The sequence below is a fragment of the Lynx canadensis genome, chromosome A2, assembly GCF_007474595.2.
Source record: "Lynx canadensis isolate LIC74 chromosome A2, mLynCan4.pri.v2, whole genome shotgun sequence".
NCBI lineage: Eukaryota > Metazoa > Chordata > Mammalia > Carnivora > Felidae > Lynx > Lynx canadensis.
This window is the reverse complement of record NC_044304.2, coordinates 87,630,797-87,646,702: the sequence shown is the minus strand read 5'-3', so window position 1 is coordinate 87,646,702 and position 15,906 is coordinate 87,630,797. Positions and strand designations below refer to the sequence as shown.

General features: G+C 38.5%; 1 protein-coding gene across 1 annotated transcript in view; it reads left to right on the top strand.

Moving 5' to 3' along the window:
- Positions 1-15,906, top strand: part of SEMA3A (semaphorin 3A) — a 211,958-nt gene that overhangs the window by 173,378 nt on the left and 22,674 nt on the right. Inside the window, exon 13 of the mRNA XM_030307864.1 lies at positions 4,971-5,012. Coding sequence (XP_030163724.1) covers positions 4,971-5,012 — 42 coding nt within the window. The remainder of the gene's footprint in view (positions 1-4,970; positions 5,013-15,906) is intronic.

Genomic DNA, 15,906 nt, shown 5'->3' with positions numbered 1-15,906 from the left:
AATAGCTATTGTTAACTAATTATACAAATGAAAATCTCTTTAAAATTCTTGAAAAAGCCCACATCTATAACTTACTTAAAAATATTCAAAAGTTGTAAACCTAGACATTTGCTGATTTTCACTTTACTCAGTATGGGATCTTCTTTCCTGCAAGGAAGGTTTTACTTTTTGACAGAGGAGTGTTACATCAAGAGGCAGTGCATTTAGCACCATGGGTTTTATTTATAGTCCTATTGACTGCAAAGGATTGCAAGGTAGTTACATTGATAACGCATGCATTTTAAACTCAATTTATGCAATGTTCCATGAACAGCTGAGCTAACAAATGAAAGAGTTTAATTTTCATTCAAATGTAAAACATAATTGATGCTTTCCAAAACCTAGTCTATTAACTCATTCTGAAGGAGCGTCCGCATGCTTTAGCATCCAGGGAGTTATGTCAGATTCTCCTGGGATCAGCAGGTTGAAAAGCTCTGCAAGTGAGAAAGTTTAATAAAGGACTGGATTAAAATATCTGCAAAAAAAAAATAAAAAAAATAAAATAGAGTAAATTAGAGTCATAGAAAATCTTGAAAAGATGCTAAGTTTTTAATTTCATTTTTACTTGAACACTAATTAACTTTGCAATTGAAACCGGTTTCATGAAAAAATGCTTATGAAGCTACATCTGTTTTAAATGGAAGTCATATTCACCACCAGCTCTTTCTCAGAAAAAGAAATATAGCTTATTTAAATGGATTTCATCTTAATATATTGTCTATTAAAATTCAACAGCGTACAGCAAATAGCACATTCTATTCCAAACTGTTATTAATTTCCTGGCCTAAAAAATAAATAAAATTGTTTTAATTAAGAGATCCTAGGATCTTAATTTAAGAATTTTGAAATCATAATATGGTACAATAGAGTTTGGTTGTGTATTAGGGTTTGTTTTGTTTTACAATATGTGTATGAAATAATTTATTTTCATCTACTTATAGATGTTTAATTTTTTTTGTCAGTGATCATGAAATGCCTAAATATTAATCAGGTTCACCATTACATAGTTGCACTTAGGTTTTTACAAGAAACTAGACATAGCTAACTTTCACTTCAATTATACTAGCATTAATTCTCTATCCCAAAAGCACTTTCCTTGCACTTTGGCTGTAAAATTTATTTCATGAAAGTCTACGTGAAGTTAGCTGCTTACATAAGTACATAACTATTTCTCACGTGAAACTGTTGGAATGGAAGAAGTTGCTGTGGAAAATTTTCCTAACTCCTTCAAATTGTCTGTTTGGGTTCGTTGATTCCAATACTATACAGACCTAAATACAGTGGGCAATTTTGTCTTTTGAAGCTGAAAATCTGTGGTGAATTGTCCCCTTGATTTTTGTGATTTGATGGTACCAAATTTTAAAGATATCTCCGCAAAGAAAAAATTGGTGGGTATGCCTAGACATCATAGCTGTCTTTCTGACTGATAATCCTATAGAAAGTTCTTATTTTTAATTTCACTAATTTATGCTATGGAAATGGGAAATAATGGGAAATCTCTAAATTGTTAATTTACATCCTAAGTAATTTGTTTCATTTGTGTCTCTGGCAAGTTGTCTTAAATTTGGTAGGAATATCCTGTGATCAGTTTAGATATCTGAGTTTGAAGTGAAAATCTGCAATTCTGTAGCATAGAGGGGGTAATTAAAACCACAAGAGCGGATGAGCTACCAGGAAAAGAATGTAGCATCCAAAGGAGAGTGGAAAGGAGCAGGCAAGGGAAGGCAAACAGATGAGGAATGGCTGAAGGACGAGAAGACTGTGAAAGAGGCTAAGAATAAATAGTGGAGCTGTAACGCATTGGGCTCCTGGGTGGCTCAGTGGGTTGGGTGTCAACTCTGCATTTCATCTCAGGTCATGATCCCAGGTTTGTGGGATCAAGCCCCACATCCATCCAGCTCTGAGCTGAGCCTGGAATCTGCTTAAGATTCTCTCTCTTTCCCTCTGTTCCCTCTGCCCGTCTTCCCACTTTGCTGCCACTTTGCTCATGCTCTCTCGCTCTTAAAAAAAAAAAAAAAAAAAAAGAGAGAGAGAGAGCATTCCAAGGCATAATGAAATTTAATAGAGGAAGCAGTCAAAAAGAAATGAGCGGTCAAGAGTGCCATGTCAAACAAAAAAAGTCCAGTAATAATAATATAGACTGAAAGTGTTCATTCACTAATACAGCTCATTAGTGATTTCTGCTTCTAAGAATCATAGGCCACCTCCCCAGGGGAGGGGATAGCCTCAGTGTGCTGAGAAATCAGTAACACTGAATGGGACATGAACAACACAATACATATTTTGAAAGATTTTTCAGCTTAACTTAAAAGATTAAGGAAAGACCTTTTTAAATTTTTTTTTTCAATGTTTATTTATTTTTGGGACAGAGAGAGACAGAGCATGAACGGGGGAGGGGCAGAGAGAGAGGGAGACACAGAATCGGAAACAGGCTCCAGGCTCTGAGCCATCAGCCCAGAGCCTGACGCGGGGCTCGAACTCACGGACCACGAGATCGTGACCTGGCTGAAGTCGGACGCTTAACCGACTGCGCCACCCAGGCGCCCCGGAAAGACCTTTTTAAAAGATGCCTGTCTTTATTGCAGACAAATTAAGTGGAAGGAACAGAATGTACTGGGGAAAGTGGAAGAGATAGAAAGGAACTGGAGAATTTAGTAGAGCATTAATTCATTTATTCATTCACTAACTCATTAATTCATTCATTTAACAGATTTTATTGAGAACTTACAAATACCAGAAACAATCCCAGGTGCTAGGAATGTGGCAGTGAATGAAACAACCAAAACCCCTGTCCTAAATTCCAGTGAGGGGCAGGGGGTAGTGAGGGGTGAGTTGTGGAGACAAACTAGAAAATGAAATAAGAGATGCCTCCCTTGTCCCTCCTTATATCCTGCTATCCCTACCTCCAACACAGCCTCACTGTGTGCCCCAGGACTTCTCTGACACCAGGCAAAAGGACAGGAGTCACAACTGGAAGTATGGGAGATTTAACACCCCTGTGGGCATCTAATGAGTAATGGAATGAATCCGTTGTTTTCTTGGTATAAATCTCAGTGGACAATTTTGAGAGTAATTGTCTATTGTCCCCAGATTTTCTCTCAGTGATGACTTCCATAACACATCTTTTTTTGACTTTTTCTCCTTCTTCTTAAACCTTAACTCCTCACTCCTACCCCCTACCTACAGATAAGAATTTACCTCAACACTACTTTCAGGTGTGACAGGAAATTCATAAGACACAAGATAAATGTTATATTTATATCATATATATGTTATATACATAATATTTATATACACATAAATGTTGTATGTATATATATATTTCCAGAATGTGATAAGCACAAGGGAAAAAAACAAAGCAAATAAAGAATATGAGCAGTGTGTGTGTGCCTGTGTGTGTGTATAAAAGAGAGACAGAAGGAATGAGGGAGAAATTTGAATAAACACTGTGCGCCAAGCACATTCGTAAAGTACTTTACATTTATTAACTCATTTAACCTTTTCTTCAATCCTACAAGGAAGATACCATCATACTCATTTTTCAGAGGCAAAAACTGAATTACAAAGAGGTTACATACATCCCCTGCTATCAAACTTTTGGCCAGGTTTGCGTTACTATTTGAGTCTATGCAGTTTGGCATCAGAATCCAACTCTTTACACTTTGTTCAGGGTCCTACCTAGTGAGGCCTTTTAAGATTATTCTCCCACCTGTGCCTCTTTTTTCTTTCTCATCAGCCACCTCTGAAACCCCTAAGCAATAGCGTTCTTGGTGTTTAGTTTGTCATTGATGAAAGATACGATGGCGTACAGTTCAATGAAAGTAAATCAGAGAGAATATAAGCAATTATGTTCAGGTGAATAGGTTGTTGGTGGTCTAAGTTAACCAAAGAAAGTTATTTTTTATAGCAATTATCTGTGTTCATGATAGGCTTCAGTAGAACACTTAACAAATATATTGGTGGTCAATACTTCCCTAGTTATCATTTTTCTAGATTAGCCTGTTGATAGAAATTGAAGAGATCTTGTGCTCTGACAAAAATGTACAGTGTAGGCCTTCATACAATAAGCAGTCAGTTTGAAAAAATAAATGTTAAAAAAAAGTTTTTTTTTTTTAATAAGCAGTCATTTTGATGATAATAAAATAATCTTACTCTACCTGAGCTCTCACAGTCCTTGACAGCTGGAAATGCCTAATACTATCAGCTTGTCAGTGGTGTTATTAGGAGCTGGCCTGGCACTCACAGGCCAGTGTTCTCCATGTGAGCATATACATTCTCACAGAACACCAGCATCCTACAGGGCTACTGTGAAACCGTGATGAATCAAGAAAAAAGCAAGACTATTCTGTAATCACGTCTGAAAACAGACCAGAGTGTATCCATTTCCCAAACCACAAAAAATGATCAAATATCCCCCTATCCTGCTTATATGAGTAATTGCTACTTCTTCATTAAGTACTGCTCTAGCTTCATTCTGTTTTTCCTTCCTCCTAAATAAGATGTACAAAGAGACCTAATCATACTGTTACCTGTGCTCTCTGCAGCATCCCATGCAGAGCAAACCCCACTTCCTTGAGTTGTCCCTCAAATCAACTAACAAGTGCCCAAGACATAGCCGTCCTTTCTAATACTCTCTTGCTGGGCAGTCCTGTAGTTTCCCTTACTGCAGTGAGCAGTAACCCAACTTGATCAACTACGAGTATGTTACTGATAATCTTAGACTGGAGGACATTAACATGCCCATGTTGTCTGCTCCACACATGTAATGTTCATCTTTGCCGTTTCCTTCATGTATCTTATTTCCCAATTATATTGCTTCTTGTAGGCACTGGAGTGAACTGAGAGCTAATGTTGGTATTCTATGTTAATTAATATTAATAAATGACTTTTCCAATTGACCAAGCAGTTCACATTTTCTTTCTCTTCTTCAGGAGCCAACTACTATTTCAGCAATGGAGCTTTCTACTAAGCAGGTACTATTGTTACGTATTACAGTCAATATTCTATATTTTGTTAATTTTGTGTTTCAAATAGATAAACATTTATGATTCGGCACATTTTACAGATTTATTAACAATAGTTGCAAAAAAGAGAAAAGAAAGAAAGCTTACAATAAGCTAGTAGAATGAAAATGAAAGATAATTTTCATTGTCCCATGATTTTGACCCTTCTCACATTCCTATAAATATATTTCTTTAGATCATTATTTGTTGCAAATTTTCATTTATAGCATTTACTTTTGGGGGATTATAATATAATTCGCTTAATAATTATTTTAATCTATCCTTAAAAATGGCATTGGTGGATATTTCAGGCTATAAATAAGTTTATAATTTAATTTAATCTGCATGTATAAACAAATGCATTTTACAAACTAATAAGTTGATGCACTGGACTGTATATGTTTGCAGGATCTTAACTCAAAAGTTCATTTTATTTTTTCAGCAGTATTGTGTGCTAGAAAAAACATTTAGTTTGGCTACATATAAAAGGAAAACACCAAAACAGTCACTGCCAAATGATGTTATTAAACTCCATGAATTCAGAAGTTAAGGGTAGCATGTTAATAGTCTTTGCATTCACATTGAATGAATGCTTTGGCAAGACACTTAAGAAACACAAATGACTTCTAATGCTAAATTATATGTACAAAAACAAATATAATTTTAACTTCTAATAAATTATCTTTCCCCCATAGATGTCGCATAGACTTTCTATTCAGTGTATCAGTGGTAACTTCAAAAAAACAAAAACAAACAAAACACACACATACACAAACAGAAAAACAAAAAAGACTTGGATACTGGGTTGAAATTAATTATTAAATAACCTAGCAGAAAAAGCTAGAATGGAGTAGGAAGTCCTTCACTGACTGTTCTGAAAACCTGCATACAAAATTGTTAAATATGAGAATCATTCAGCTAATCTTAGTCCTGAATCATTTACATGTTTTATCTCTGACTGTGCATTATCCCTTTTACAAGACACTAAAATACTGTGCCATTAAAACTCAGCGTATATCCTTTCCACACTTACATATCAAAATAGATTGATAATCTCTGAGATATTTAGAGAAACTCAGAGTGCAGATATTATTGACCTGATACTGTTATCTTACACTTCACAAGTATGTATTCACCTGTTCTTGCAATCTCAAAACTGTCAAATGTTGGCAAGGAAATCCGGGGATTTCCAGAATGGAAGCTAGATTGGGATATTCTTCATTTAATGATTTTTTCAATTATTTATTTGTTCTCTACTTGGCTTCATAGCTGATCTTTTTTTTTTTTAATTTTTTTTTTCAACGTTTATTTATTTTTGGGACAGAGAAAGACAGAGCATGAACGGGGGAGGGGCAGAGAGAGAGGGAGACACAGAATCGGAAACAGGCTCCAGGCTCTGAGCCATCAGCCCAGAGCCTGACGCGGGGCTCGAACTCCCGGACCGCGAGATCGTGACCTGGCTGAAGTCGGACGCTTAACCGACTGCACCACCCAGGCGCCCCCATAGCTGATCTTAATTACACTACCTATAATTTTATAAAATATTTCTTTTTATTTAAGTATTTTTTAAGTACTTTAAGAATTGCCTATTAAATGCAACACATTTCACACACACACACACACACACACACACACACAAACACACACCTAAAACACCAAAAATACTGTGTTTAAAATACCATGATACAAGAAGAGTATTCCTAGCCTTCATTTTCGATTATTGGAAGTTTGATTGCATTCAGATGTGAATCAGTTTTACTCATGCTCACAGAAACTTTAAAAGTGAGCCAGTAGTTTCAAGAGGGGCAAGCAGTGTTGCAACCAATTTTCTGGATAAATAGATTCATTGCCTGCTTATGACCCGAAACTTGTTAAGGAGGATAGTGAGAAAGCCTGTGGTGATGTTAAATTGGGCAGAAAAAGCACATCAGGGTACTTGCTAGTGACTGGATTATGCTCACTGGGGCCTGCAGGCCTCCTCTATATTTCGCTTAGATAGCGTGATTAATTTTGCAGTTCTTTAATAGTACAGCAGAATACTTGTAAAATGAAAATGAGACTCAAGTTGTATTTAATTTTGGGCATTTTACCACACTTGAAGTTTTCATTACAGTAATTTTTGGTTTTCTCTTCTTCCCATGTGTTATTTCTCTGGTTTTCTCCTAAAGGGATATGACAGATTTAGATACTGTTATTTACATAATAACTCCTTTCCAAATCAAATGTCATAATCTTAAAATTTTGCAAGTATGAATTTGCTTATGCTCCTTAAGAGCTATTGACCAAACATAGAGACCTTTTGATTTGATATGCCCAACTTAATCAGTAGCTTTTTAAATAGTTCTGACCACAGTACAGGGGTCAGCAAGTCCACATTCACCAGTGCCAGTCAAGCTTGTGGATATTGCTGCTCCATTTTAACTAATTTAATTGCTGAAATGTTACAAGTTTATTCATTTTTTTTAATTGATTTGAGATCGCTTGCCTTCAATACAGTCTAAGTCTGTTTGGTTTTTTGTTTTGTTTGTTTTGTTTTTCAATGATTTTGGAAGAGAGATATAAAGGACAGGAAGGGAAAAGAAGTTCCTTCCGTTAGTTAAGTTCTTTGTTCATACTTTTCAAATCATGGTCAGCTGTTGTCACATGCTGTCTCTGTAGATGCTTTAAGAGAAGTACAAATCAATCTAATTTTTTCTCAACAAAAAACTTAACAATACTTCATCTTTTCCTCCCAAGGACTTCAACTACTGCTTCTTAATTAGCCATGGTTTGTAGGATCTTTCAGTGCAATAATAAAAGATGAATATAATAAGAAGTTGAGCATCCAGGGGCGCCTGGGTGGCTCAGTCGTTTGAGCATTCTACTTTGGCTCAGGTCATGATCTCACCCCGTCTGTGGGTTCGAGCCCCGCGTCCGGCTCTGTGCTGACAGCTCAGAGCCTGGAGCCTGCTTCAGACATGTGTCTCCCTCTGTCTCTGCCCCTCCCCTGCTCATGCTCTGTCTCTCTTTCTGTCAGAAATAAAACAAACATTAAAAAAAAAAAAGTTGAGCATCCACAGTATATACTGTATTCTATACGCTATCCTGTACTAGAATATTGATACAAATTGTCTTCACTACTGGAAGGGAAGAAGCAATATGCATCAGCATAACGGTTTTAATAATGGTTTAGTTTTTATTGTATTACATTCTCCCTCTTACTCCCCTATCTTTTGTTAAGATATAAGTTAGTTGGTTAGCTTTAAGCACAGAATTATTTTCTATGTAAGCACTTTTTATAACACTAGTCACTTCATAGATTCTAGTAGATATATCAATCTTCATTCAGTTTATGTTTGTTTATATGTGTGGTTCATCTTTGAATGTCCTTTGTAAATGCAATTTTAATTATATCCATTGCTATCAGGAAATTTGTAATATTTAAAAAAAAATTTTAATGTTTATTTCTGAAACAGAGACAGAGCATGAGTGGGGGAGGGGCAGAGAGGGAGGGAGACACAGAATCTGAAGCAGGCTCCAGGCTCCCAACTGTCAGCACAGAGCCTGACGTGGGGCTCGAACTCACAAACTGTGAAATCATGACCTGAGCCGAAGTCAGTCGCTCAACCGACTGAGCCACCCAGGCGCCCTAGGAGATGTGTAATATTAGCGGGGATTCTGGGAAGATGGCGGCGTAGGAGGACGCTGGGCTCACCGCGCGTCCTACTGATCACTTAGATTCCACCTACACCTGCCTAAATAACCCAGAAAACCGCCAGAGGATTAGCAGAACAGAGTCACCGGACCCAAGTGCAGACGAGAGGCCCACGGAAGAGGGTAGGAAGGGTGGCGAGGCGGTGCGCGCTCCACGGACTGGCGGGAGGGAGCCGGGGCGGAGGGGCGGCTCGCCGGCCAAGCAGAGCCCCCGAGTCCGGCTTGCAAAAGCGGAGGGGCCTGACGGACTGTGTTCAGACAGCAAGCGCGACTTAGCGTCTGGGAGGTCATAAGTTAACAGCTCTGCTCGGAAAGCGGGAAGGCTGGAGGACAAAGGGAGGGTGAGCTGCGGAGCCCCCGGACGACAGAGCTCAGTTTGGCCGGGAACAAAGGCGCTAGCCAGCGCCATCTCCCCCGCCCATCCCCCAGCCAAAATCCCAAAGGGAACCGGCTCCGGGCAGGGAAATTGCTCGCTCCGCGCGAACACCCAACTCTGTGCTTCTGCGGAGCCAAACCTCCGGCAGCGATTTGACTCCCTCCGGCTGCCACAGGGCCCCTCCTGAAGTGGATCACCTAAGGAGAAGCGAGCTAAGCCTGCCCCCCCTCCCGCCGTGCACCTTGCCTTCCCACCCCAGCTAATACGCCAGATCCCCAGCATCACAAGCCTGGCAGTGTGCAAGTAGCCCAGACGGGCCACGCCACCCCACAGTGAATCCCGCCCCTAGGAGAGGGGAAGAGAAGGCACACACCAGTCTGACTGTGGCCCCAGCGGTGGGCTGGGGGCAGACATCAGGTCGGACTGCGGCCCCGCCCACCAACTCCAGTTATACACCACAGCACAGGGGAAGTGCCCTGCAGGCCCTCACCACACCAGGGACTATCCAAAATGACCAAGCGGAAGAATTCCCCTCAGAAGAATCTCCAGGAAATAACAACAGCTAATGAGCTGATCAAAAAGGATTTAAATAATATAACAGAAAGTGAATTTAGAATAATAGTCATAAAATTAATCGCTGGGCTGGAAAACAGCATACAGGACAGCAGAGAATCTCTTGCTACAGACATCAGGGGACTAAGGAACAGTCACGAGGAGCTGAAAAATGCTTTAAAGGAAATGGAAAACAAAATGCAAACGACCACGGCTCGGATGGAAGAGGCAGAGGAGAGAATAGGTGAACTAGAAGATAAAGTTATGGAAAAAGAGGAAGCTGAGAAAAAGAGAGATAAAAAAATCCAGGAGTATGAGGGGAAAATTAGAGAACTAAGTGATACACTAAAAAGAAATAATATACGCATAATTGGTATCCCAGAGGAGGAAGAGAGAGGGAAAGGTGCTGAAGGGGTACTTGAAGAAATAATAGCTGAGAACTTCCCTGAACTGGGGAAGGAAAAAGGCATTGAAATCCAAGAGGCACAGAGAACTCCCTTCAGACGTAACTTGAATCGATCTTCTGCACGACATATCATAGTGAAACTGGCAAAATACAAGGATAAAGAGAAAATTCTGAAAGCAGCAAGGGGTAAACGTGCCCTCACATATAAAGGGAGACCTATAAGACTCGTGACTGATCTCTCTTTTGAAACTTGGCAGGCCAGAAAGAATTGGCACGAGATTTTCAGGGTGCTAGATAGCAAAAATATGCAGCCCAGAATCCTTTATCCAGCAAGTCTGTCATTTAGAATAGAAGGAGAGATAAAGGTCTTCCCAAACAAACAAAAACTGAAGGAATTTGTCACCACTAAACCAGCCCTACAAGAGATCCTAAGGGGGACCCTGTGAGACAAAGTACCAGAGACATCACTACAAGCATAAAACATACAGACATCACAATGACTCTAAACCCGTATCTTTCTATAATAACACTGAATGTAAACGGATTAAATGCGCCAACCAAAAGACATAGGGTATCAGAATGGATAAAAAAACAAGACCCATCTATTTGCTGTCTACAAGAGACTCATTTTAGACCTGAGGACACCTTTAGATTCAGAGTGAGGGGATGGAGAACTATTTATCATGCTACTGGAAGCCAGAAGAAAGCTGGAGTAGCCATACTTATATCAGACAAACTAGACTTTAAATTAAAGGCTGTAACAAGAGATGAAGAAGGACATTATATAATAGTTACAGGGTCTATCCATCAGGAAGAGCTAACAATTATAAATGTCTATGCGCCGAATACCGGAGCCCCCAAATATATAAAACAATTACTCATAAACAGAAGCAACCTTATTGATAAGAATGTGGTAATTGCAGGGGACTTTAACACCCCACTTACAGAAATGGATAGATCATCTAGACACACAGTCAATAAAGAAACAAGGGCCCTGAATGAGACACTGGATCAGATGGACTTGACAGATATATTTAGAACTCTGCATCCCAAAGCAACAGAATATACTTTCTTCTCGAGTGCACATGGAACATTCTCCAAGATAGATCATATACTGGGTCACAAAACAGCCCTTCATAAGTTTACAAGAATTGAAATTATACCATGCATACTTTCAGACCACAATGCTATGAAGCTTGAAATCAACCACAGGAAAAAGTCTGGAAAACCTCCAAAAGCATGGAGGTTAAAGAACACTCTACTAAAGAATGAGTGGGTCAACCAGGCAATTAGAGAAGAAATCAAAAAATATATGGAAACAAACGAAAATGAAAATACAACAATCCAAACGCTTTGGGACGCAGCGAAGGCAGTCCTGAGAGGAAAATACATTGCAATCCAGGCCTATCTCAAGAAACAAGAAAAATCCCAAATACAAAATCTAACAGCACACCTAAAGGAAATAGAAGCAGAACAGCAAAGGCAGCCTAAACCCAGCAGAAGAAGAGAAATAATAAAGATCAGAGCAGAAATAAACAATATAGAATCTAAAAAAACTGTAGAGCAGATCAACGAAACCAAGAGTTGGTTTTTTGAAAAAATAAACAAAATTGACAAACCTCTAGCCAGGCTTCTCAAAAAGAAAAGGGAGATGACCCAAATAGATAAAATCATGAATGAAAATGGAATTATTACAACCAATCCCTCAGAGATACAAACAATTATCAGGGAATACTATGAAAAATTATATGCCAACAAATTGGACAACCTGGAAGAAATGGACAAATTCCTAAACACCCACACTCTTCCAAAACTCAATCAGGAGGAAATAGAAAGCTTGAACAGACCCATAACCAGCGAAGAAATTGAATCGGTTATCAAAAATCTCCCAACAAATAAGAGTCCAGGACCAGATGGCTTCCCAGGGGAGTTCTACCAGACGTTTAAAGCAGAGATAATACCTATCCTTCTCAAGCTATTCCAAGAAATAGAAAGGGAAGGAAAACTTCCAGACTCATTCTATGAAGCCAGTATTACTTTGATTCCTAAACCAGACAGAGACCCAGTAAAACAAGAGAACTACAGGCCAATATCCCTGATGAATATGGATGCAAAAATTCTCAATAAGATACTAGCAAATCGAATTCAACAGCATATAAAAAGAATTATTCACCATGATCAAGTGGGATTCATTCCTGGGATGCAGGGCTGGTTCAACATTCGCAAATCAATCAACGTGATACATCACATTAACAAAAAAAAAGAGAAGAACCATATGTTCCTGTCAATCGATGCAGAAAAGGCCTTTGACAAAATCCAGCACCCTTTCTTAATAAAAACCCTTGAGAAAGTCGGGATAGAAGGAACATACTTAAAGATCATAAAAGCCATTTATGAAAAGCCCACAGCTAACATCATCCTCAACGGGGAAAAACTGAGAGCTTTTTCCCTGAGATCAGGAACACGACAGGGATGCCCACTCTCACCGTTGTTGTTTAACATAGTGCTGGAAGTTCTAGCATCAGCAATCAGACAACAAAAGGAAATCAAAGGCATCAAAATTGGCAAAGATGAAGTCAAGCTTTCGCTTTTTGCAGATGACATGATATTATACATGGAAAATCCGATAGACTCCACCAAAAGTCTGCTAGAACTGATACATGAATTCAGCAAAGTTGCAGGATACAAAATCAATGTCCAGAAATCAGTTGCATTCTTATACACTAACAATGAAGCAACAGAAAGACAAATAAAGAAACTGATCCCATTTACAATTGCGCCAAGAAGCATAAAATACCTAGGAATAAATCTAACCAAAGATGTAAAGGATCTGTATGCTGAAAACTATAGAAAGCTTATGAAGGCAATTGAAGAAGATTTAAAGAAATGGAAAGACATTCCCTGCTCATGGATTGGAAAAATAAATATTGTCAAAATGTCAATACTACCCAAAGCTATCTACACATTCAATGCAATCCCAATCAAAATTGCACCAGCATTCTTCTCGAAACTAGAACAAGCAATCCTAAAATTCATATGGAACCACAAAAGGCCCCGAATAGCCAAAGGAATTTTGAAGAAGAAGACCAAAGCAGGAGGCATCACAATCCCAGACTTCAGCCTCTACTACAAAGCTGTCATCATCAAGACAGCATGGTATTGGCACAAAAACAGACACACAGACCAATGGAATAGAATAGAAACCCCAGAACTAGACCCACAAACATATGGCCAACTCATCTTTGACAAAGCAGGAAAGAACATCCAATGGAAAAAAGACAGCCTCTTTAACAAATGGTGCTGGGAGAACTGGACAGCAACATGCAGAAGGTTGAAACTAGACCACTTTCTCACACCATTTACAAAAATAAACTCAAAATGGATAAAGGACCTAAATGTGAGACAGGAAACCATCAGAACCTTAGAGGAGAAAGCAGGAAAAGACCTCTCTGACCTCAGCCGTAGCAATCTCTTACTTGACACATCCCCAAAGGCAAGGGAATTAAAAGCAAAAGTGAATTACTGGGACCTTATGAAGATAAAAAGCTTCTGCACAGCAAAGGAAACAACCAACAAAACTAAAAGGCAACCAACGGAATGGGAAAAGATATTTGCAAATGACATATCGGACAAAGGGCTAGTATCTAAAATCTATAAAGAGCTCACCAAACTCCACACCCGAAAAACAAATAACCCAGTGAAGAAATGGGCAGAAAACATGAATAGACACTTCTCTAAAGAAGACATCCAGATGGCCAACAGGCACATGAAAAGATGTTCAGCGTCGCTCCTTATCAGGGAAATACAAATCAAAACCACACTCAGGTATCACCTCACGCCAGTCAGAGTGGCCAAAATGAACAAATCAGGAGACTATAGATGCTGGAGAGGATGTGGAGAAACGGGAACCCTCTTGCACTGTTGGTGGGAATGCAAATTGGTGCAGCCGCTCTGGAAAGCAGTGTGGAGGTTCCTCAGAAAATTAAAAATAGACCTACCCTATGACCCAGCAATAGCACTGCTAGGAATTTATCCAAGGGATACAGGAGTACTGATGCATAGGGGCACTTGTACCCCAATGTTCATAGCAGCACTCTCAACAATAGCCAAATTATGGAAAGAGCCTAAATGTCCATCAACTGATGAATGGATAAAGAAATTGTGGTTTATATACACAATGGAATACTACGTGGCAATGAGAAAAAATGAAATATGGCCTTTTGTAGCAACGTGGATGGAACTGGAGAGTGTGATGCTAAGTGAAATAAGCCATACAGAGAAAGACAGATACCATATGGTTTCACTCTTATGTGGATCCTGAGAAACTTAACAGGAACCCATGGGGGAGGGGAAGGAAAAAAAAAAAAAAAAAAAAAAAAAAAGGACGTTAGAGTGGGAGAGAGCCAAAGCATAAGAGACTGTTAAAAACTGAGAACAAACTGAGGGTTGATGGGGGGTGGGAGGGAGGGGCGGGTGGGTGATGGGTATTGAGGAGGGCACCTTTTGGGATGAGCACTGGGTGTTGTATGGAAACCAATTTGTCAATAAACTTCATATAAAAAAAAAAAAAAAAAAAAAAAAAAAAATAAAAATAAAAAGAAAAAAAAAAAAAAAAAAAAAAAAAAAAAGGAGATGTGTAATATTAAAAGAGCTCACCATGTTTCAGAGACCAGCTTTTCTATAACATCTTTTTCCTTTATGTAGTGGGGAAATTAAAATACACTTTTGAGGTCTTTTCCATGTGTACTGTTACATGAATCAGTATTTATACAACTTTTATTTAAGGCTTACGATAATCATTCAGTCCTTTAGTGCAATAAAAGCGAGCTATAATACTGATTACAGTAAAATGTGGAGAAATCACAAAACAATCTTATTTGTATTTTATTTTGTATGTACATACATTTGCAACATTTTTTAAATGCTACACTGGGTAAACTTTGTTAAAGGCACTTTAAAAATTGTGCTGAAATCCTGAATTAGTTGCTACCAGAAAGTTTTTCTGTGTATTTTACTTCATTTGGTAATTGTAAATTCACTGAGCACAATGACATTGTAGAATGTCTGATCTGGACGTATACCTTAAAGATCTAGTTAAATATGCCAATTTTGTGAATAAGGAAGTTAAGTCTTAGAAAAATGAGAGGAATGGCTCAGGATTACACAGAGAATTATTATAAGCAAGATCTAGAATCCAGCCACCTTGATGCCCAGTATAGCACTTTTGCCGTAGCCCCTGAGCTTTCTGTTGAAGTTTACTGCACCAGCCAGAGTGCACTTGATATTGCCCATTTGATGATCCTTCCAATGGGAAGCAATTTAGTAGTTTTGTTTAAAGTAATCGTCCTGGAGATTGTGCAAGGACAAGACAGCTGACCAATGAAAATTCTCACAAATGCAAGCACAGAAACCTTGCCATACCCCTTCTTATAGAAGGGCAGACTACATCACAAGCAATGTAATAGCAGCACCCAAGAGTCAGAAGAGTCAAATGATCCCTGGGTCAACACCAACCAGAATACATGGCACTGTAGATATAGATTTAGAATTTAGAAACAGTAAAAGTAAAAACAAACTTTCTAAGGACAAAACGCTGGACGTTTGAAACTTATAGTATTCAGTGTCTTATTTAAATTTTTATTTTTATTGAAATATAATTGATATATAACCATTACTGTCTTCCCTTGGTTTTATACTTTAAAATATACCTGTTTGAGTCAAGTATGGAGATTTTGATCTTGATCTTTTTAAAATGGTCATATTATCTGCCAGGCCAATAATGACAAATTTGCCAATAATGGGATTTTTTTTAAAACCCACTAGTAAAAATGTCTTCT